Source organism: Acinonyx jubatus, chromosome B2 (assembly GCF_027475565.1).
Source record: "Acinonyx jubatus isolate Ajub_Pintada_27869175 chromosome B2, VMU_Ajub_asm_v1.0, whole genome shotgun sequence".
Lineage (NCBI taxonomy): Eukaryota > Metazoa > Chordata > Mammalia > Carnivora > Felidae > Acinonyx > Acinonyx jubatus.
In genome coordinates this window covers 117,352,496-117,376,338 of record NC_069385.1, presented here as the reverse complement: position 1 = coordinate 117,376,338, position 23,843 = coordinate 117,352,496, and the positions used below count along the sequence as shown (strand labels likewise).

At 58.0% G+C, this 23,843-nt stretch overlaps 1 protein-coding gene across 4 annotated transcripts in view; it reads right to left on the bottom strand.

Annotated features, from left to right (window-relative positions):
• Positions 1 to 23,843, bottom strand: part of GRM4 (glutamate metabotropic receptor 4) — a 116,410-nt gene that overhangs the window by 9,571 nt on the left and 82,996 nt on the right. For all 4 annotated transcript variants that reach the window (XM_053222923.1, XM_027057965.2, XM_027057964.2 and 1 more), the window contains exons 6-9: positions 21,808 to 21,948; positions 8,482 to 8,682; positions 8,112 to 8,248; positions 3,861 to 4,796 (exon numbers count right to left, since the gene is read on the bottom strand). In XM_053222923.1, the coding sequence (XP_053078898.1) occupies positions 3,861 to 4,796; positions 8,112 to 8,248; positions 8,482 to 8,682; positions 21,808 to 21,948 (1,415 nt within the window). The remainder of the gene's footprint in view (positions 1 to 3,860; positions 4,797 to 8,111; positions 8,249 to 8,481; positions 8,683 to 21,807; positions 21,949 to 23,843) is intronic.

The following is a 23,843-nucleotide window of genomic DNA, read 5'->3' as shown; positions in this document are numbered from 1 at the left end:
GTCTGGAATGCCCACCCCACCCCCAGATCAGGCACCATTCTGGGGCCTCCTGTGTGAAGGTGCACGTAGCATGCTGATTCTCTCAAAGAAGCAGTGGTCCTCTAGAACTTCTAGAACCCAGCAGGCACCCCCAGAGGGCAGGGGCCCAGGCACGGATGCAGCTCTCAAAGGCAGATGGGGTGAGAGGCAACCTCCAGGATGTGCTTTCTTCTCCCACTCGCCCATCTCCCAGACAGAGGTACCTGAACTCCTGCTCCCCTCTCTGGTCGGGCCCTTGCCACACTCTGTCCTCTGCAAGAAGTCCTGCCTTAGCCTCACAAGTGACCGCTCCCCAGAGTGCAGGCTGGGTTTGATGGGTGTGGACAGAGGTCACCCTGGGGGTGGGGCGAAGGACACAGAAAGGAGCTGCCTGGAGGTCGACGATGCGTTTTCCTGTTTCTGTGCTAGGCCTGGGGGGCATACGGTACAGGGGGCCCTGCTGGGGGCACTGAGGAGTTCTGCCTGCTCTGTGCTTCTGCCCAGGCCGACCCTAGTGGCTACTGAGATCCCCAGGATCTGTTCAAGCCAGATCAATGAACTTCCCCACAACCTGGCCAGCCCCTGGGGCCAGGTCCCGCCCAAGGCTGACTGAGCAGTAACCCCACGCGGTAGAGAAAGCACACACTCCAGACGGCTCAGTCATGCCACACGGCTGCAGTGATAACCCCTGGAAATCCGGGCTAATGCTGGGAAATCCGTCCGCCTGCTCATCGGAGCAGCACTGACAGCTTCACTCTGCGCCCGCACCTGCACGCGGGGGGAAACGGGCACCTGCTGGGCACCTGCAGACGTGTGTGCACACGCACCTGGGCACACGCCCGTGCCCGCAAACGTACACACCCATACACACACGCATCTCTGCATTCACACGCACACACACCTGAACTCACCCCTGTACACTCATGCCTGACTCAGACCCCTGCCTGGGCACATACACACACACACACACACACACACACACACACACACACACACACAGCAGCCAGGCCTACAGCTTCCACTGGGGCACCTTGTAGTGCTGACAAAACACAGCACAGATACAGCCCCAGGACTGCCTATGCCTCTAGGAGGTCTGGCGGTCTGAACCCGCAGGGACTTCAGAGCTCCCCTCCCCTTCCTCATTCAGCAGCCCAGAGGGGAGGGTCGTGTCCCCTGTCCCACCCCTCAGGTGCAGAGCAGGGTCTTAGGCCACAAGTTGGTGTGAGGCCAGCCTGCTGTGTGACCCCAGGCAAGTAAGTCCCTGCCCCTCTCTGGGCCTCAGAAAAGATCATTTCAGAGGCTCCTTTTCATAATCAATACTGAAGGGAGCCTCCTAAAAAGGGAAAAAAGAGAGGCAGGCAGGGTGGCCTAGAAAGATGTGGGAGCTGAGAGAGGGGGCTGGGCCTCGGCCGCTGGAGGGTCTGACACCCTGGGAGGGTGTGGACCCCACGGGGGAGCACTGTGCTGGCAAGCAGCCAGAGGAACCTACGGGAAGTCAGAGTAAGGGGCTCACCCACCGTGTTGTCTGCCTTCCAGCCCTGTACCGTTACTCCCTGAGGAGGCAAGGGAAGGAGCCTCCTGGTAATGCCGAAGGTCATTTCTCAAGCCGCCAGCTTCCTGGACTGGGGCGTGGCTTCCCCTGCTGGCTCTGGAGGCCCCTTGGGCACTGCGGGGCAAGGGGCTTCTGTCTGCACCTGCACCCCGCAGGCCAGTGGGGGGGCTGGAGACCTGGCTCACAGCATGAGCTGGGCCCAGTGGCCGCTTTGACTCAGGTCAGAGTGCAGGGTGACCTGGAGCCAAACCGGAGGGCTCTGACCTCAGGGCACTGACGTCTGCTTCTCAGGACCCCTCAGCCCACAGCCGCCATTGGAAGACAGCCCACAGGCCTCCCTGGGCCAGGCCACGGGTTTCAGAATGGAGGGCACAGCTCCTGCCCTCGAGGAACTGTTGGAGGAGAAGTGGTACCTGCCAAAGAAGCCCCAGGGCAGGGAGGTGTCCCGGGGCTGCAGGGGGCAGCGTGGACTGGGCTCCTGAGTTAGGCGGAACAGGGTCAAGTTCAGCCATGCCACTTACTGGCTGTGTGATCTCAGACAAATCACTTCACGTCTCTGTGCCTTTGCGTCCTCATCTGTAAATTGGGATGGTGACATCTACCCTAGCCTGCTGCTGTGGAGCCTGCTGGCCATTAGGCAGAGTGTTTGGCACATGACAAGCACCCCATCCATGGCAGCTTTCGCAGCAGCCTCACCGAAAGCCAAGCATCCCTAGGAGTTCACACCTGGGTGGGCTCATGGCTTCAAACGCCATCCATGGGCTGACGACTCCCCCGGCTACATCTCCAGCCCGGCCCTCAGCCCCGAACCCCGGACTTGTAGCATATTCAACTTTTGGCTCAACGGCGGCACTTGGCCCTCTAACAGGCATCCCAAACTTAGCACATCCAAAGGACTGCCCGATCTCTGCCCCCAAGCAGGCTCCTCTGCCGTCAGATTCCCCACCTTAGGGCCGGACATCCCTTCCTTCCGATGATCCGCACACCGAAAACTACAGAGCCATCCTTGATTCTCCTCTGCACTTCTTGCCCCACATGCAGTCCATCCAAAATCCAGCCAGCTCCACCTGCAGGAGCCCCCGCTTCCCATCACCCCTGCTGCCAGCAGCCCCTTGTTGAGATCACTGCAGTTACCCCCACGTTGGCCCCGTTCCTGGCTCGCTTCCTCAGGGCTCCGCCCAGCAGCAGGAGGGATCCTTCTAAATCTGAACTATGTTCCATTCCTCACCGCTCAGAACCCCACTGTGGCTCCCTTCTCGCTGACGGTAGAAGCCAGCATCCTTCCCACAGCCTCCGCGTCCTCCACCATCTGCCCTGTCATCTTTCTGACCCTGTCCCCATCACCCTCCTCCGGGTTCCTCAGCCCCAGCCTCCCCCCCCCCCCACAGTGGGTAAACTGCCTTCACACCCATCATGCCATGTGACTTACAACACCTTAAGGACCGCAAGAGAAGGATCATGGCCCCAATCTACTGATGAAGAAACTGAGGCGGAGAGGCCAGCTGGCTTGCCCAGGATCCCAGACATGGAGCTCGGACCAGGAGCTGGGGTCCTCAGTCCCCACAATCCCCCCTGTCTCTGGCCTCTGGCTTCCGGGACTCCCAATCCTTTAAGATAAAACCCCACAGAAGCCAGGCAGTGCTGGGGCCGGGTTGTGGGCAGAGTACACAGGGTCCTGGGGTGAGTCCAGGCTCACAGGATGGCATGACAGAGCCAGCAGGACACAACCTCTCTGCAGCTCTGGATGTTGGAGGGGATGACATCCCCGGCTCCCGGGGCATCGGAGGCTTGGGGACCAGGAAAGAAGGAGTGAGTGCCTGATCCCTCCCTCCCTCACCTAGGGATCCGTTGGGATCCCATGAAGGCAGAGAGAGGGGCAGACAGAGGAGGAGGAAGAGAGGAGTGGAAGGCAGGGAAGATGGGGCTGGGTAGGGACAGAGGTGAGGGAGAGTCTAGAAGAGAACGGAGGCTGACAGAGGGTCAGCGTCCAGGGCTGACAGAGAGGAGAGAGGGAGGTGATGGGAGGGAGAGAGGAAAGAGGGAAAGAGCTGAGGAAGACAAGAGGGAGAGGAGATAGGAGGGAAGGCGAAGCAGGAGAAGAGAAAGGGTGGGAGACAGGAGAGACAACCTGAAGGCTGGAGAACAGACTGGAGACAGAGAAGGCAGCGGGGAGTGGAAGAAGGCATCTCCAGAGCAGGGTGAGAGGCCGGGGAGCCCCCGGAGGCTGCCTCCGGGCTCACGGCCTCTCACCTACCCGCACCCCCCACCCCCGGGGGGCTCCGCCACTCACCTTGTCTGCCGACTGCGAGGTGCCAAAGAAGATGGGGATGAAGGCGAGCCAGACGATGCAGGTGGTGTACATGGTGAAGCCAATGGGCTTGGCCTCGTTGAAGGTCTCCGGGACACCGCGTGTCTTGATGGCGTACACGGTGCACGTGACCATGAGCAGCATGCTGTAGCCCAGCAGGCAGATGAGCGACAGGTCCGAGATGTCGCACTTGAGCACGCCCCTGGCGAAGCGGGGGTCGAGCGTCCGCTGGTCCTGGAAGTCCACCACCGAGTGGGAGGGGTCCACCACAAACCACACGCAGATGCCAAGCAGCTGCAGCGAGATGAGGCTGAAGGTGATGGCCAGCTGCGAGGCCGGGCTGATGAAGCGCGGGGCGCTGACCGACCGCTTGCCCTGCTCGAAGATGCGGTAGATGCGGTTGGTCTTGGTGAGCAGGGCCGCGTAGCTGATGCTCATGCCCAGCCCCAGGAAGATTCGGCGCAGAGAGCAGGTCCCCAGGTCAGGCTCGGCAATCATGAGGAAGGTGGTGGCGTAGCACAGGAAGATGCCAGCCAGCAGCACGTAGCTCAGCTCGCGGCCCGAGGCCTTGACGATGGGCGTGTCGTTGTAGCGCACGAAGGTGACCACCACAAACAGCGTGGCAGCGATGCCCACCACGGCCAGGAAAAGGGGCAGCACGGCCCAGGGCGAGTCCCACTCGAGCTTGATGATGGGGATGGGTCGGCAGCCTGTGCGGTTCTCTGTGGGCCGCATGTCATACGGACAGGTCTTACAGGTGTAGCGATCCACCTGGTACTGGTACCCCGTGCAGGGCTCACAGTGCCAGCAGCAGGGCATGCCCTTCACGGTCTTCTTCCGCTCGCCCGGCTGGCAGGGCAGGCTGCAGATGGAGCGGGGCAGCTGCTGCCCACTCCCCGGCCACTGCATCCGCTCTATCTGCCAACGACAGCACAGGGGAGCCGGCCTCAGGATATGCCGCCCGGTGCCCCGGGCCACCCCACTGGCCCCACGCCTCAATCACCCAGTTAAATGGGGACAATGCAGCCGCCCAGCCCCACCAGGGCCCGCCGGATCCAACAGCTCGGTTTAAATAAGTCCCCCCCCACCCTCACTGCGTGATTCAGACATAGCTGACCTATGGGGAATCCTAAACTCTCAAGGACCGTATGGAGACACGGAGCCCAGAGAACAGCAGTGACAACCTAGAGTCACCCGGGGAAGCAGAGAGAGCTCAAGAGCTCTGAACCCCAGGCCCTTATGCCCTTGCTGGTCCCCAGACCAGCAGCAGCAGCATCACCCAGGAGCTTGCTGGAAATGTGACATCTTGGCCCACCCCAGACCTACTGTCTTAGGATCTGAGTTTTAGCCAGACCCCGCAGGTGACTTATGTGCATGCTGAGAGATGCGCTGCCTCATGGCTTAGCCCAAGCGGCCTCCTCCGGGCGGTTCAGGAAGCTGAGTTCAGCAGAGAGCAATGAACAGAAGTTTCCGCAGAGGATGCGTAATATGTGCCCAGGGGTTAGCGTTTCTTTACATCTTGCTCTAAATTCATGCAAGTCACTGTCATATGTCCCTGAAGACACAATTGCTGTGAGCAAAGGAGCCACAGGCGTGTTGGCACACCCTACTGAATTCAGGGTTACAAAAGTCTGGAAAGTAGGGGAGAGGCCCAGAAGAACCCTAGGCCCTGAGCAGAGGGAGTCTGACTACACTTGGGAGCCATATTCAAAGCATCTGTTCCAGGGGCGCCTGGGTGGCTAAGACAGTTGAGCACCCAATACTTGATTTCAGCTCAGGTCATGATGGAAGAGCTCCCAGGGTTGTGGGATCAAGGAGATCCCAGGGTTGTGGGATCGTGCCCCGCATTGGGCTCCGTGCTGAGCGTGGAGCCTGCTTAAGATTATCTGTCTCTCTCTCTCTCCCTCTGCCCCTCTCGCCCACTTGCACTCTCTCTTTTTCTCTAAAAAAAAAGCCTCTATTCCAAATAAAGTGGCCCTTAGGAAGAGTTCACACTTGGAGAGCAGCACTCCTGGCCAGATAGGTGCTCCTTTGGGCTGGGTACTCGCTCCCAGGGAAAGATTAACTGGTTGGTCGGGCGAAGGGAGGGTTTCAGAGTTGAGGAAAAGGTGGGGGCGGGGGGGGGTGTCCAAAGACGGCCTCATGGGAGGCGAGAAGGAAACCTCAGGGGAGCAGCTTGTCCTGTGGCTCCGGGCATGACAGGGCCACGTGGTCCTAAAAGCCCAAGAGCATAGCAACAACCCAGTGTGCCACCGTCCCGCAGGAACAATGAGGCAGGACAACCCCTGTGCACTGGAGCTGTGAGACTGCAGGGGGACACAGGGCAACAGCGGCTGTGCCAAAAAACTCTGGCTCCAGTGGAAAGAGCAACGAACACGGGTGAATCCTGGGACCACAGGTGTATTGCTAGCCAGTCATGAGCCCTGCAGCAAACACCTCAACCTCTTGGAGCCTTTGCTTCCCCCCCTGATCCAATGATAGCAAATATGAGGCCACTTTGCCCTTTGTTACTTATTGTGGCTTCCATCTGGGAGTCATAATGAAATTCTTAAATCTCCCCAGAACGTCAGTGCCATGGGCTTTGCGTCTGTTCCCTGCGGCACAGCCAGCCCCCAGCACGGAGCTGGCACACGGTGGGGGGGGGGGTGGGGGGGGTGGGGGGGGCAGGGAATCTCTGCAGACTCTGTCACAGAAGAAGTGAGGTCCGGGCACTGGCCACGAGAGGCTGCCTCACTTTCAGACCCTGGGGGGGAAGACAGTGGCAGGCAGGGTGAAGTCTTTTCCTCCTTTTCCTTTCCCCACAGCACAGACCAAACTGAGCACTGGACAAAGTGGGGAAGATGAGACGGTTGAGGTCCCCTTCCCCCTAGCCTTTCCCCCCCAACCCCAGCCCCAACTCCTTGCTGGTGGAGGGGCCCTGTATCATCCGGGACGAGTCCACGGACCCCCCCACACCGCGGCCCTGCCTTCACTTACCACATTTGTGGAATAGGATAAAAATAGTACCCGCCTCACCGGGCTGCCATCCGCACAGCCGGGTCGCGGGTTTACAACAGGAGCTGTACACAGCAGGTGCTCAGCAAGGATTAGCTCCTGCCGCTGCTGCTGCTGAACTGAATCACTGACCCCCACTGCTCCTCCCACTGCACCCAAATGAGACACGCCCCCATTTGGGGTATTGTCCCACTTTGCCAAGTGCCCCCACCTGCCCTGTTCTGTCTGTCTCCATTCACCAACCCAAGGAGCATTGCTGTAGGAATGGGCTCTGCCCCCCGCCCTGCTGTGTGGCCTTTGGAACATCCCTCAGGCTGGGTTTCCAGAGATATTTCCTCTGGCTTAGAAGATTGTCAGAGCTAAATGGAATCACAGGCAGAAAGTGCTTTGAGGAGCTCAAGGGGCTCATCGCTGGAAGATTCTTACAAGAGGGGACAGCAGGGGCACGATGCAACTTGCCCAAGGGTCTGGTGCAAAGATAGCTGAGGCCAGACATGGGCTTCCTGAGCCTCTCTGGTCCATCTGGCTGTCACACCGTGCCCACCCTGAGCACGTCTCACCCCTCATCCTGCAAGGGAGGGGCCAAGTCTACAGGCATTTCCTTGGGGGATGAACCACAAGTCCTCTCTCTCCAAAAACATGGCTCCATTCTCAGCCAGGTACACTGAAGGCCAGAGGGGGAAAGCCACCAAATCCCTGGGACAATCACGAGCCGGGAAAATGTATCTAGGAGGACCCAGGAGAAGACCCCCACCCCCAGTCGCCCATAACACCCAGAAAAATGACGACCTTCTAGTGCAGTATGATGGCCGTAGGAAATGCTCTCAAACAGCTTTCTACCCACCACCAGAAACCCCATCTGACTTCGCCCTCTGCCTTACGCCACTGTCCTCCTTTGTCCCAACGCAGCCCTCCCCCTCCTCATCTCCCTTCCCCACACCAGCCCAGCCCTTGAGCCATTTCACTCCGGGGTCTTTCTCTGCCAGCAGGTGGAAGGCAGGACGGCCCGAGGCCAAGGGAAAGGACAGGGATCCAGCCACCAGAAGTCCAGCTGTCCTGTTCCTCCACTTCAGGCTGGGGTGGCACTCAGGGCCCTCTGAGGCCTGGAAAGGGGCACAGAAGGAAGTCCCCACTTGGCAGCAGCCAACCCCAGGGTCAGGACTGGTCGGGGCTCCACAGTGGCTGCCTCCCCCTGCTCTTCCCTCCTGGGGCCCCTCCCTGCCCTTGCCAGGCACTTACTCTGAGGTGTAGGTGGTCGGTCCAGGAGCCGATGACCTTGTACTCAGCTGAGCCATTGCGCAACTGGTACTGGTAAATGTCGTAGCGCCCGGGGGCATCTCCATTCTCATTGAAGGTCACGGGGTTCCCGGCGATGCCTGTAGGGGCCGGGGAGTGTTACGCACTCAGTGTCTTGGCTGAGCTTTTACTAAGAAGCAGGGAGGATCACAAGCCTAGGGCAGAGACACCTCCGGGGAGGCCCCTGTGTGGAACATCTTGAGAGGTTACACCCCCTGGAAACATCTGAGGAGACACCCCCCCCCCCGCCACTCTCCTACCCCCACAGAACCCTGGGAGCCCATCCCCTGGCTGCATGGCCCAGGACACCCACCTGAGAAGTTGACGTTGCGGATGTACTTGAGCAGCTGGGTGCCGTCCACGGGATCCATGCGTGGGCAGAGCCCCACGCGGCCCGGACACAGGTCACGGTGCATGGCGTGCAGCGCGTGGCCCATGGCATACACAGCATCAATCACAAATTGCACCTTCCCCTCCTGCTCATATGCCGAGTCCTGCCCAATGCGCTCTCGGTCTGCAACGGGACAGCCAGAGTGGGGGCGTCCGTGAGGCCCACCATCCTCACAGACCATGTGGTGGGAACCAGAGCGGCTCCCCAGGGCCAACAGAGGTGACGCAGCCCTTCCCTGCACACCTAGGCCTCCTGGCTCCTAGCCCAGCGCTTGCTCTATCACCCAAGAGATGGTCTTATGGAAGCACCTGAGGGACCATCCCAAAAAGTGAAGGGGAGGGTCCACTGCCCTCGCCACCCTACTGCCAGACCGTGCGCCCTGACACCCCAGGACAGCCAGGACAGGCCCGCACGTCCTGATCGCCCTCAGAAGGCAGTCAGCCAGGGGGTCTCCCTGTGGCTGCGGAGCCTGCCTGACATCCCTCAGCCTGGCCTAGACTAATCACGCCAGCGGCTGGCCCTCGCCCAGGCTGGGGATCGCCAGAACAAGAGCTATGACAGTGAGGGCAGCTCACCCATGGGCAGCCACTCCAGCCAGGGGATGCTGCCCCCGGCACAGGATACAGATGGGAAAACTGAAGCCCAGAAAACATGAGAGCCTGGCTACGGATCCCTCAGGGTTTGGGACCCAGGCCACCTGGTGCCCCCTCGATGGTTTCCAGTGGCCCCAGACACCAGAAGTCACCATCATCCCTCCCTAGGGCACCGTGGCCTTACGGGTCCGGTCTCCCATCCTCACCCCCTAGGCCCTGGGCCCTGTGCAAGCTCCTTGGCTGCCTGAGGCTTCAGTGTCCTTTCAGTACAAAGGGGATCATAATCCTGCCCCACAGAGGCTTATATGAGATGAGGCACGGAAAACACTTGGCACTGAGTAGGTGACTAATCCACATTATCATTGTGCTAAATTGTCAGAATGGGGGGCGGAGGGGTTCTGAGGTGGGCAACAGAGGACCTTAGGCCAGAGCAGGCCAAGAAGGCTTTCTGGAGGAGGAGGCTCTTCCTAGCTTGGGCCAGGGTAACAATCAGACGATCCGAATCACTTCTAGTGAGCACCTGCTCTGTGCTAGGCATTGTTCTAAGCTCTTTATGCATAATAACTCACCGAATTCTCACAAGGGGGCTATGAGGTGAGTAATTATCCCCATGGTTCCCCACAGGAAAGCCCAGCAACGTCCCAGAACCACAAAGTGCTGAACCTGAACTCAGTTACTCCAGCTCCAAGCCTGCGCACCACTCTCGGCCTGACGGATTTTAAGAGCGGCATCAGGGGGACAGGAAAGCAGGGAGGGGAGAGGAGGGGGCTGGAGGATGCAGAGTGGAGGCAGGGAGGGGATGGGCAGAATGCTAGAGAAGGCTGGCTTCCGCTCCTGAGGCCACAGCCCCTGCCGCATCACGGCCTGAGACTTCCTCCCTGGAGACCAGGACAGAGACATTAACCCTCGCAAGCCACGCCTCCCATCCCCTGCCACATACACCTCTGCCTCCCTGCTAGCGGGCCTCCCATGGGCATCACTTGCAGAGGTGATTCCCCAGGGGCAGAAGTGGCTGCACCCCAGCCTAGCCCCACGGGCCACAGCTTGGGCCTCCCATGTCTATTGTGCGGGGGGCCAGGTAGGGCTGGGGCAGCGCCGGGCCCTGCTCCCCTGGGAACTCCAGGGGTCCCCACGCCCATCCCTCCGCCTTGGACACCTCAGAGACAGACACAGGGTACAGAGAAACCCACTGCTGTCCCCGTGGGCTCTCCACCATCTAATCCCCTCCCACCCGGAGGACGGTTGCTGCCCCACCAGGATGTGGGGATGACCGGGCTGCGCTTCTGTGTCCCCTCAATTGGCCGGACCAGGTGGCTGGGACCCCACCCCATCCTCAGCCTAGCTCAGGGCTGATACTCCCCACCTGCTGAGTGGATGACAGAAATCATGGGATCCCAATGCTAGGAATGGCAGGACCAAAGGGGTCATCTGCTCCAATTCTGTCATTTTACAGATGAGAAAACTGAGGCCTTGAGAGGAAAGGCCCAGGTCACATGGCCAGTGGGCCAGGCCTCTTGATGATAAGATGAGTGTCCCCAGCTATAGCCCCTCTCCCCGCCCCCCCCCATTCCAGACTGTATTCGACCTGAGGCCTCAGGAGTCCCCAGCTAACCCCTTGGGTTCCTGCGTTTTTAGCCAGTAGACGGTCACTGTGCCCTACCTGCCCAGGGCTCCCACAGAGCTGGTGGCACATTTCATATCCCTGCCTCAGCCACCATGACCCTGTGACCAAGGGCAGAACCTGATTCCAGTTACCCCAACCACAGGGTCAGAGATCAAGAGTCACCAGTACTCAGACTGGACAGTTTGAGGGCAGATGCCCAGTTGACTCTGGGGACACTGTTCAGTCCTGACAGGCCCACAGCTCCTACTGTGTGGCCTCAGGACTGGGGGCAGGGTGGACCTCGAAGCTGCCTCCCTGGCTCTCTCCTGGTCAGCTAAGGCCCTCACTACTATCCACTGTCACTGCCCTGCATTTGCAGGAGACTGGACTCGAAGTCCAGACCATCTGGGCTAGAACCCTAGCTCTCAGACTTCAGTTCCCTCATCTGCAAAATGAGGATAATGATGGTACTTACCTCAGAGGGTCAGGATAGGGTCCCTATGAGAATTAGCAGGTTAATACTCACAAGACCTAAAGAGAGGCCTGGTGTTCTGCCAAGTGCTACAGAGGTTTGCCAAACACCGGAGGACACAAAGAGGTGTAAGTCCATCCCTGCCTCGGAGCTCCTGGGCCAGCAGAGTTTTGCTAATAGACGGCATTATTTCTAGGCCAAGGCACAAACAGACGGGAATACACACGAAAGACAAATTCTCCAGCTTCACCAGCCTGCCCTCTTGTCTGAGTGTCTGATCACAAAGTTCTGAAGACCAGGAGAGACGCAGAAGGGACAATCCTGTCCCGAAAGGGCAATAGAGGGAGGGGGCTGGGGCAGGGTTGCATGGAAAGCCCCAGCCCTGGACCCCACCCAGCCCCAGGTCCTGTTCCCCTCGGCCTGAGGAATGGAAAATATAAAACACCACTCAACAAACCCGCACTCCCATCACACCCTCATTTCTTATGGGTGAGAGACTGAATTATCAACCACGATGGAGGGGAGGCTGTGGCCGCTGCAGAGAGCAGGCAGCTCTCTGCCAAAGCCAAGGACACACTGGGCTGAGGGACCCCGGCTGCACCTCCCCACCTGAGCTACCCTCAGCCTCTCCTCTCTCCTCCTCCAGGGGTCCCTCCTCACTGGGGCAGGGGAGGAATGAAGTATCCATTCCTGGGCCTCTTGGGTCCAGGACCAAGTGCTCTCGCTGGGATCACGAGCCACCTGCACGGACACCAGACTGGGGAAGACCCTCCCCAGGAGAGTCCGCCCCTGCCTGGGGAAGCTTCTGCGGGAAGGGGTCTGGGATCCTGTGGGCTCTCAGGAGCCCATCAGTGCTGCCCCTCCAGAATCTCCACCCCAGAGTTGTCAAAGGGCCAGCCATGCACTTCCAGAGACTTCTCCACACACTTTCGTCACATCCTTGACTTTTATCTCAAATCCAGCCCCAATTACAGATGAGAAAACAGGTCCGGCAAGGACCTTTATTCACAAGGGTACACCAGGTCTTGAGCGCACCCTCTACGACACCTCTCGAACCCCAAGGGCCCTTCTGAGCTCCTCAGGAAGCAACAATGACAGAGCTTAAGTGGCTCACAGTGCTGGGGGCGGGGGGTGGACAGGAATCATAAACACAAGTTAAACAAGGACAAGTGCTCTGTCCTGAATGTTTGACGCTGTGCCCATAACCAGCACGGCTCCCCGCACACCTCCTGATTCCTCAGCAAATAACCCTACGGCATGGCTGGTGCTCACCGAGAGCCTTCACACGCCTGGCATTTTCTCTTCCCCGAGGGAGGCAGGCGGAACTGGCCCCCTCACAGAGGACGTAACTGAGGCTTGCAAGTGGTCAAGCGATGTGTCCAGAATCTTACAGGAATCCTGGTAACTAGCACATGGGCATACACACCTGGGGACTGGCCTGGCTGGTAAGCGGCAGAGCTGGGATTTGAACCTGGATCTCTCTAGCTCCATAGGAGTTTCCTCCACCCTGAACAGTGCCTCCCCTTCTTCTCCCTCCATCCAGTCCCTGGTCTGCCTCCTTCCCTCCCTCTGGGGCCCAGGGGTCAAGGATCCCTGTCTCCAGGGCTAGAGGAGGTGGTGGCCGTGGAGAGAAGGGGGAGTCGGGAAATCCCCTCACGGATGGGCGGGACCCCCAGGCCCAGGCAGTTCCAGAAGGAAGCATGACACACATTTCTGAGAGCTATCGGAAGAGACAAATCCCAGACACATGGTGGCAATGACAGCAGCAACAGTCTGAAGATGTCCTAATTGTGTCCCCGGGTACAGTGAGCCAGAGATGCGTTTGGCTCTGCCACGGGTGACAGCCAGCCGGGAAAGCATCGGGAGAGGATTTTCTCCGTCAAAACCCTGCAGCGATGGTTACTACGGTGACTGCAGCCTTTGTCTGCAGGTTGTAAATTGTAATTGAAATGAGTTTTCAAGGTTGAAATAATCAGAGTTCCTCCTCATCTCCCCCATCACCTCCCCACAACTCACCCCACCTAACTGCAACCCTCCTGAGTTCCTCCCTCGCTCGCGCGCCACGCATTCTTGAAGCGGCTCCCTCACGTAAAGGAATACAAAATCAGTTATGTGTATACTCGCGCATGTACACGTCTACGCGTGCACCTGCATGCACTGATACACAAGGTCTATACACACACCCGTGTTCAAACACATATAAACACAGGTAACATATATATCGCGTGGCACTCATCCAGAGTCACCAACAGATTCACCCACTGTTGGGCCAAGAAGCCCGCAAGTGTTTTCTTTGGGAGGTGACACCCGGAAGCACCAGCAGCGGGTAGGAACCAGAAATGGGGAAGGGAGGCAGCTGATACCGGGTGGGCTCAACACCGCTGGGGACCTTCGGGACACTGCGTCACAGACCCAGTGTTGCCCGTCGGAGGAGACAAACACTCTAGCTCCTGCCAATCTTGGGCCAAGGGCTGCTCCCAGGGGCATTAATTAACTCCACTGGCAGAGACAGGGTGGGGGAGCATGGAGGGGACTGGGGGGAGAGTGGCTGGCATGTCCACAGTCACAGCCACGTGTAATCCAGCAAGGTGCGTGGGCACAACACACACATCTACACGTAGAAGCCTGAATTTACATACAAATATGCAAACATACACACCAGTGTTCATCCCTTGGGCAGACTTCCAGGGAGAAGCATAAGAGGGTCCCAGGATCCGCCCAGCTGGGCCTGTCTCCTGGCTCTGCCACGGACCAGCTCTATGACCTAGGTCAAGTAAGATCTCCATTCCTCAAATATAAATTCGAGGTACTCATACTGACCTTGAGGGGCCAGCGGGAGGATGAAGGAGGCACAGACATAACACACAGCATCATACCTTATATACAGAAGGGCTTTGTAAACCTGTTTCCTGTCCTCCCGGGCCCTCCTCCCCTGGGCAGCATCCCACAGCCAGGGACCTCTCCCCAAGCCCGGGCACCCCTTCTGTCCTGCCTACGGCCTGGCATAGGCTGGCTCTCCTTCTCTCCAGTTGAGATAAGCGTGGGGTGCCCACCCCAGGCAGACAGGGGCCCAGGTCAGCCCGCCCGCTGATACGCAGATGGGGGGACAAAGCTGCTTTCTGGCCATCCCCCTCTTTCCTGACCGCCTGTGGTTGAGGCATTCTCCCTGTCACCTCCCTGAAACACACAGGTTTCTCTGAGGGTCCGCTGAGTCCTGCTCCTGAGGCTGGGCTCCACGCTCCCCAGTCCTGCCCGTCATGCCCCAAAATCACATGACAGGCTGTCCCTTGTCCAGGGTCCCATTCCTATTCTTCAGCCTCATACCCTGGTTCCTGCTGAGCCCTGCCCTCCATCAAGACACCTGCTTTCCAGTCTGAGGTATCTCTAACTCAGCCTGGTCCCCTCTGTCCCTCAGCCTGTTTCCCCAAACCCAGCATCCACTCTCTCCTCTCTGTCCCAGGGAACCACCTCAGGTGTCTCCGGGATTACCGGTTGGGGCAGATGGGGATCACCACCTCCGTGGCACGAGGTAAGGTGACCTGGCCAGTCGAGGCGGACTCCTGTCTCCCAGCTGTTCTCTCTGGCTCTGTGGTGGTACATTCCAGCTGCAGGCCCCTTTCGAAGGTAAACAATTCTTGCGGACCCGCGAGAATATGACCCCAGGATGAAAATATTGACCTTGGAAGTTGGTGGTCCCGCTGTGACAGAGACTTCCAATTGCAAATGACCACAGCAGCGGAGAAGCTCTGTCTCTGAAATTGGTAAAGATACCTTCCGGAAGGTCGCTGCATGAAAAAGCAAAGTTCAAGTCTCATCCTGGAACGCCTAGGTCCCTGAGAGTCTGACTTCAAGCACGTGTCTCCAGATGTTCACAGATCCCCAGTTCGAGAAACAGGATATGTGTGTCGGGGCCAGATGGGAGCAGCCTGAACCTCCCCCCCCCCCCCCCGTTCGGCCTCTTGCAGACCTGGCAAGTTGCTTAGCATCTCTGAGTTCTGGTCCCCTGGTCTGTGAAAGGCACCCGGCACCCAGGACCACTAGACAAGAGTAATACCTGGAGAAGAGCAAGCAAGGCTGTTCTCTGCCCCTTACCGATTCTAAGGCCTGTGCACCTCTGCCCAGGAGGAGAGCCTGGGCTTAACTCTCCTGGACAGGGTAGGACGGGACCTGGGGGCAAAGGGGAGGCAGCTCCAGGGACGGGAAACACAGTCGCCCCACATGGTTGCCTCCTTTCCCCCATCACCCAGTCATGTTCCTTCCTCTTCCGGCAGAACCTGGCTTTCCCTCCAGTGGATCTTTCCCATTGGCGTGGAAATATGCTGTCATTCCCCCCATTTAAACAAACAAAACCCCTCTCTTGACACACACACCCCGCCCCCAGCTAGCATCCCTCTTTCTCTGTGTACAATGGAACTTCTCGAAAGCATTGTTCCTACCCACCATCGTCAATTTCTCTCCCTTGTCTTCCTGATCAACTCCAATCCTGGTCTGGCACCCATCTCTCCAAGGAGTCTCCCCACGCTGCCAAATCCCCTCACCCATTCTCCATCCCATCTCACCTGCAGCGTGACCATGCATGATGGGGACCGAGCTCTGGTCTCCACTCCTGTGCCAGCTCCTCTCCCCACCCCTTGACATCTCAGTGTCCAGGGCTCAGTGCAGGGACCCCAACGATACTCCCTCCCTTGGTGTCCCCAGCCAGCCCCATCCATGTACTGACAACTCCCCAAATCCCAAGGCCAGCCAGGCTTCTACACCCACATCCAACAGGCATCTCAGGCCTAAACTGAGCTCCTGGCTCCCCCCACCCACCCCAGCCCAACCTTCCTCCACCCATCTCGTGCATGCCCAAGAACCATGCAGCCACCCTTGATTTACTGTCCTCTTTCTCTCACCTCGAATCCTTCAGCAAACTCCACGGCCACTCTGCCAAACGGACAAAGAAATCTGACCCTTTTCCACCTCCAGGGCCACCACCTGCTCCAGGCCCCATTACCTCCTGCCCAGGCTACAGCACCGGCCTCTGAACTGGTCTCCCACTCTACCCTCACCCCACCTCCTCTCCAGGCCGCAGAGTGAGCTTGTGAGAACAGGAATCGGATCACATCAATCCTCTTTTCAAACCCCGCAATGGCTTTGTCTCATTCTGCATAAAAGACCAAATCCCGACAAACTGCCTACAAGGCCCACTGGGATGGGCCAGCCAGCCCCGCCTCTCTAACCTCACCTCCTTCCTGTTAATACTCTCCGCTTCAACCATTGGGCCCTCCTCACTGCTCCCCAGGCCTGCCAGGTGTGAGCCTGCCTCCAGACCTTTGCACGCACTGTGCCCTCCGCCTGGCAAGCTCGTTCCCGGGTCTCCACACGGCTGGCTCTCTCACTACCTTTGGGTCTTGGCTCAAGCATCACCTTCTCTGCAAGAACGTCTGACCTCACGATTTCAAAGCACAACCTTCCTGATCCCCCAGAACTTTCCATTTCCTTCCAAGTGACTTCCTGAGTCTGCTCTCTCCAGGCTCACGGTTCAGCCCTCCCTGGAGACCCGTGACACTGACTGCTGAGGCTATCCTACCCACCGTCACCTTGTCTGAAAAGCTGTATTGTCTCCCAGCTGCAGTGGGAGCTCCCCGGGCAGGCCAGTGCCCCTTACAGAGCCCAGCTCGGGGGTTGCATGCAATCAGCCTCCGTGAAAGCCTCTGGAACCAGTGAGAAGTGGCACTGGGGGCCGGGGGCTGGCAGGGAGCCCTCCGGCCACCAAGTGGCTGATGGCTTGAGTAAAGACGAATTGCTCTAATGGGTGGCACAGGTTGGCTCCCACTGGAGATAATGGGTAATCCCAAATATTGGTCTTCCCTCCTTCCCCCAGGAAGGAGGCTTTCTCAGGTTCCTTTGGGAATGTGCGAATAGGAAGATCCTTCAAAGCCAGGCTTGGAATACCCAGGAAGGCCCCAGGGCTAGGACATCAGCTGCTCTGAGGCGGGATATTTGTGGAGCTAGACCGGCCAGGTTCAAATCCCAGCCTCTGCTACGCATGATCTTGTGACTTTGGGCAAGTCTTTAGCCTCTCTGTGCCTCAGTTTCCTCATCTGTAAAAGAGGTTGCCGGGAAGATTAAAAGCAAACCACTAGAACAGAGCTTGACAAGTAACAAATGCCATCTAACGACTAGCTGTTGTTACCATTGGTGGTGGTGGTGTGGCTGTTAGCGTGGTCTGCATGACAGGAGTCTCCCCACACATCCCAGCTGCCATGAGGCCACCCTCCCTCTCGGAGTTCCCAGCCCCTGGGAACAGCAGGCAGTAAATTTCTCCTGTTTCCTCATAAACCGGGCCTTCCTCTGCTCAGCCATCACCTGGCTGGCAGGCTGTCAAAAAGATAGATGCTACATCTGCCTTGTTTACGGCTTTAATTCCCGAACCCTCTCTGCGTGCTCCCAGGGAGGGGCCCGGGAGATGGGGAGGGCTCCCCTGGGCCTTGACAGCTGCAAAGACTCCCCACTCAGGGACCCCTACCTGGCTCAGGTGCAGGGTGGTCCCTGGGCAATTTGCAAGCGCTCCCCACAGATCACTTCCATCCTTTCCCTTGGAAAAGGGGAGCGAGACAGCTCTGCTGGGACGGGGATGGCCATGGGTACCGTGATTCCCGTTTTACAGGTGAGGAAACCGAGGCCTCAAGAGGTAAAACGCCCCGCCAAGGTCCCACCGCTAGGAAGCGGCCGCACCAGGTCTCACACCCAGGTGTGCTCTCACCCTTACCATTTGGAGACATACCAGCCCGATCTCCAAATGCCAATATCTGCTGCTCTTTTGAGACTATGTCCGGTCACAGCCGTTCTCTCCCCAGCCATTCGGCACGCAGGCTGCAGGTGCTGGGGAAGTGGCGCCCTCCAGGAGCGGCATGTGGGACTGAAACAGGCAGAGGCCAACTGCAGAATCTGTTTGCATCAAGGGGACCAGAGTGGGCCAATAGGAGGCCACCAGTGCTGAGGGGCAGGCGTCCTGGAAGAAGTAAGTGGGAAGCCAGACTCTGGAGACAGCCTGGGGGTATGTAGAGAACAGAGAGCCTGCCTGGGCTGGCGGGGGCGGGGAGGGGGGGCGGGGGGGGTGGGGGGAGCGGCAAGACTGAGGGGGCCTGGAGAAGTGGGAAGGAAGGAGAGACAGCAGCACCAGCCCTAGGGCCGGGCTGCCTGGGTATAAATCCAGTTCCGCCAATTTTCTAGTGCTATGATGTTCTCAAATGGCCTCAGTAGCCTCTTCCGTAAAATGGGTTCTGCACCTGCGCCTTTACCAACTGTCCTCTCGCATCCGGGATCCTACAGCTGACGGAATTGGTACCAACAGACTTGGAAATCCCCCTCTCCCACTCACCCTCCACATCAACAACCACTGTACCAACACTGATCATACACATCATTTTGCAGCCAGCCTCTTCGTGCACGGTATCCCCCCGCCCCCCATCCTCACCACAGCCCACGGAGATGGGCTGTGACTCCCCTGCCTTCTCTGACAATCGGAGAGGTGAAATGACCTGTCCAAGGTCTCACAGCAGGGAGGACACAGAGTTCAGATCCAGACCCGGGGATGAGTCCTTCCCCTGCCCTCCCCGCCCCCACCACCAGCTGTCCCGGGGCAGAGCAGCACTCCGTGGGTGTCACCCGGGCCCCCGGGCCTAAGACATTCTCCTAAGGGAGCGGCTCAGCTCAAACCTGGGCAGGGCCATGGGAAGCCAGAGCCGCCTCCCCCTCACCCAGGGTGGGTCTCAGGCCAACGAGTGAACATTCCTGGCTGTAGCCCTGCTCCTCACGTTAGCCCGAGATAGACGGGCTCACCGTGCCTGACCTGGGGCCACGCCGGGACTCTTGCCAGCCTCTCCTGGGGCTTCAGCTGCAGCAGGAGGGCTCAGGGTCAGCTGTATTATGCTGTCCTTCTCCTCACCACCTGTGTTCATGCAAGCCTCAGCTCTTTTGTTCATGCCTTCCCCCAGTCTGCAGGTCTGGGGTACAAGCCGTCCTCCCTCCCATCACCGCCTCTCCCTCTGAGCCAGGGCTACCACATTTTACTGCACAGTAGAACCACCTGGGGGACTTTTTAAAAAAATCCCGATGCCCAGGTTGCACCCAGAACCAACTCCCTCAGAATGTCTGGGGGTGGGAGTCAGGCATCAGTAGCTTTAAAAGCTCCCACGGAAATTCACCGTGAACAAGGCTGTCCCCACCCCGGTTCCCAACCCTAGGTACACATAAAATCACCTGGGGGAGCTTTCCCAAAACCTGTAGGCCAGGCCCCACCCCTCAGGTTCTGATGTAACGGGTCTGGGGTGGTGCTGGTATAGTTTTAAAAGCTCCCAGGTGATTCTGATGCACAGCCGGGCCTGAGAGCCACCATTTCCCAATTCATCAAGTGCTTCCATTAATACTTTGTCACTTCCACCCCGAGATATCCTCTGGCCTGGTTCACCATCAATCCCATTTCTCAGATAAGAAAGCAAAGGCCCAGAGAGGTCACAGAGCGTGCCTCAGGCTCGCAGGGAAGCTCTACACTCTTCTGGATTCTGCTCTAGGCCTCCTTCCTCCACCTGCTCCTACAGCCCAAACATCTCCCTCGGGGCTGCGGAGATGTACCCCTCTCCCCAGTTCACCAGCGCGGCGGCGGGAGACGTTTGCGAATCCTGACCCGAGACCTGGGCGTCTGGGTAGAGCCTACGGGGGCTGACCAAGGCCCTCTCCCTCCCGCCCCTCCCAGACCAAGAGGTGACTCCAGAAAGCCCCTCGCCTTTGGCAGGCTAGACACGGGAGGCCCCAGATACCCATCTTGCCCCCAGCTCCAGTCTCACCTATTCCCATCCTCGAGTCAGGCCTGGTGACCTATGATCAGGGTGAACTCACCATTTTCCAACGCCACTTAGGCGCTTTTAAGAATAAAAGGGATGTGTTCAAAAATTATGCCAGGAGAAAAGGAGTGAACAAGAAGCTCGGTCACCCTACCCATGAAGGTTCAGTCTGCTGTGCTCAGGCATGTTTGTACTTCTTAAACCTCCTCTGTGATTACTGCCTGATGAAGGCATTTGCTGTGCAGCCTTCAGCAAGTTGCTTGGCCTCTCTGACTCCCCATAGTATCCTGTATAATACGGGGACCACAAAAGTCCCTAGAGATGTTTTAAGAGTGAAATGAGATAATGTCTGTAAAGTATCTGGAACACAACAGATACTTAACACACAGTGGTATTTATGGTTATTAGCTCATCCAGGAACATAAGCCCCCACGTAAGACAAATACACACATACGCCTTCTCCCTTAGACATACCAACTCATGCACATACACAATCACACACACCCGTGTGTGCACACACACACTGCCACATACACCCACACATGAGCTTGCCTGCTGGGCCCCGGGGGATACCCATGGTCCTTCCTAGGTGGCCAATATTCCTGATTCCCAGAGAGCCCTGGCCACCAGAGGGCAGCATCCACCTCACCTGCCCACCAACCTAATCCCACTTCCTCCTCCCCCAGCCCTGGGGGTCTCCCCACTGCCTAACATTCCATGCAGCATGTCCCTGCACCCAGTCAGGTGGCCCTGTGCTCATCTGGCCCTCCTCCCAAGCTACACAGAATAGCCCAGAAGGGTACAAGAGGGACTTCACCACCCTCACATAGGTACCACTCATGTTGAAGACACCCGGAGCCCCCTCAAAGTCACTGAGGCAGGATCCTGCTGCAGGACTGCCCAGACCAAGAGCACATAAGGACCCACACCTGAATGTATACAAACGTGAACACACCATGATGGCTACCCTAGGGGACTTAGGGCCTGGAGCTCAGACCTGAGTTCAAATCCTGCTCAACCACCCTCCATCTATGAGAACTCAGGTCCCTTTACTTACCTTCTCCTAGCCTCTTTTCCAATCTGTAAAACGGATCCTCCCGGGGCTCATTCCCTATCCTTTTCAGGACTATGCCCGAAAGCTACCTTTACAGGAAGGCCATCTCTCTTTTTTTGGTTTGTTTTGTTTTGTTTCTACTGCACATTTGCTTTCTGACATATTCTATAGTTTATTTATCTCGATTAAACGTTTTCCTACTAGGATAAAAATTCCAAGAGATTTTTGACTCTTTCATTCGGTGCTATATCCACAGCGCTTAGAACAGGGCCAGGCACACCCTGAGAATCAAACTGGCGTTCGTTGAATGGCTGATGGAACCGAGAGGTTTCTGCACAATGCTCACACCGGTGAGCTTCTGGACTCCCACACAGGGCAGCTGGGGTCAATTCTGTGGGCTCGTCCTAGGGACATCCAGATGGACCCCGAGGTGGCCACAGGCCGGAGGGAAACTCTGCCGAGATCCAGGAGCCCCTTCTCCCCACCATCCCCAGCAACATCAAGGATGCATGAGAGCACTTTGAGTTTCTCGGATTCTGAGCCCTCCCACACCCAAGGCCTCCATCCAGAGTGGCCCTGAACCGCCCCCTCAGACCCCGCCCCCAGGCTCCACCCCCCCCACGGCCCGCCCCACTCCTGCGGTAGGGCCAGCCCCCCACCCCCCAGGCCCAGCCTGGCCCCGCCCCGCGCGTGCTCACTGGTGCACTTCTTGACGTGGCTGCCCTTTTTGAGCGCGTGGCGGCTGAGCTTGCAATGGAAGTTGTCCTCCCAGAACTCGGCAAACCAGATGTTGCGCCGGTTGTTGTCCAGCGTGCGGCTGGAGAAGTAGCGGTCGAAGCCTGGCAGGGAACCCACCAAGACGTCAGGGCCTCGCGCCCCCCTTCCCCACCTGCCCCCAGCCCTTGCCGCCTCCACTACCCAGAGATTTAGGGATGGCCCAAGCAGAGGGAGGGAGGAAGGGAAGAGCATAGCCTCTGATCCAGGGCCCGGCCGGGGAAAAAAACAAAATGTGGAGCTTTTCATTTCATTCAAGATGAAAAGAGCTGTATTAAGTCCCAGGGGGAGCACGTGTAATCTTACAACTGCTGCCTTTATGGAAGAGAAGTGCCCGGTGAGGTGCTTTGCCTTTTAACCACCAGAATGCTAATATCGGGCCTCTGTGAGAAGGAGCCACCTGGGCGTCCTGCGATCAGAACAGAGAGTCTGGTGGGGGCTGACCAAAGCTGGGAGCACCTAACCTCTCTGGTTCTGAAAAGACCAGACAAGGGAGGGGAGGGGATGACCTAGGTCACACAGCAAGACCAGGGCCTAGATCTTCTGCCTTCAAGTCCAGAACTGCCCCATCATTGACAGACATGGCTTCCTCCTTCAGATGTTCCAAAGAGGACTCACCAACACAGCTCTAAGCCCAGAACCAGCCCCCGCGCCCCCGGGGTGGGCAGGCTGGCGGGTGGAGAATGCCTCGGCTCTCCTCCCAGTTGCCCCTTCTGTATTGATGACTGTTCCAGGTAATGTGCCCAGTTGACTGGGCTCTTTGGGGTGGGCCAAAAGTTCCAGAAGTTCAGTAGGGTCCACACCATGTGGTGAGCTTCCTGTCTAGGGCCGGGTTCAAGTGGAGGCTCAGTGGCTGTAGGAGCCAGCCGCAGGAGAAAAGCTGACATCGGTGAGGGACTGGGCTAGGGCAGGGTCTCCCAGCCTTGGTGCTCTGGACACTTGGGGCCCCATCATTCTCTGTTGTGGGGAACTGTCCTGTGCAGTGCAGGATGTGAACAGCATCCCTAGACTCCACCCACTCGATGCCCGTAGCATCACTGCCTTCCCCCCACCCAGTTGTGACAACCAAAAATGTCTCCAGATATTGCCAAAGGGCATTTGGGGGTCAAATCACCCCCAGGTGAGAAGCACTGCTCAAAGTCTTCTCTAATATCCCAGAGAGGAAAGGGACTTTGTCAAGCAAGTTCTGGGGTTCTAATCCCAGCTATGCGACTTAATAGCCACTATATGTCACTTAATCTCTCTGAGCCTTAATGCATTCATTTACTAAATGTGGATAAAAGTGTCCTGTGGGGTTGCTGAGAAGACTAAATGAGATGTCTACCAATAGCCAGAGTTACTGTTATTTTGTATTTACTATGGCTCGAGGCTGAGAAGGGTAATGTGGAAACTTCTGTGGCCTGTACTTCCTCTGCCTCAGGGCAAAGAGAGAACACTGCTGCGTGACCTTGAGCAAGTGCCTCCCATGCTCCGGCCTTGGTGTCTTGGAAAGTTCGGTGGAGACGGATGTCTGCAGGCCTTCCCAGCTCCATCAGTGCTGGATTCTATTTAATGAAGCAAGAGCAGGGGAGAAGGCTCTGGGAGCCTGCCTCCCCTGTGGTGAGGACAGTGAGATCCCTGCCAAATTGGGCCATTAATGGGAACTTCACACCTCACTCACAGCGAGGTTCTAGCCAGGGCAGCCCGTCCCTGCCCAGGGTGATTGTGGGTTCTGCCCCAAGAAGAAGGGATGCCGGGCAGGACAGGCCCAACCCCAACACCACCCAGGGCTTGCCAGACCCAGGCAGCCCTGCAGGGAGAACCCTGCCCCCCCCCCCCCCCGGCACAGCACCCTCTTCTTGTCACCTGCTGGGAGCTCCCAGCCCCTTCTGACAGAGGACTTGCCCCAGGCAGGGCGAGGGCCTTGCCTCTTCGTCCCAGATGAGAGAAGTGTTTGGGGATGAAGGAAAGTCCTTGATAA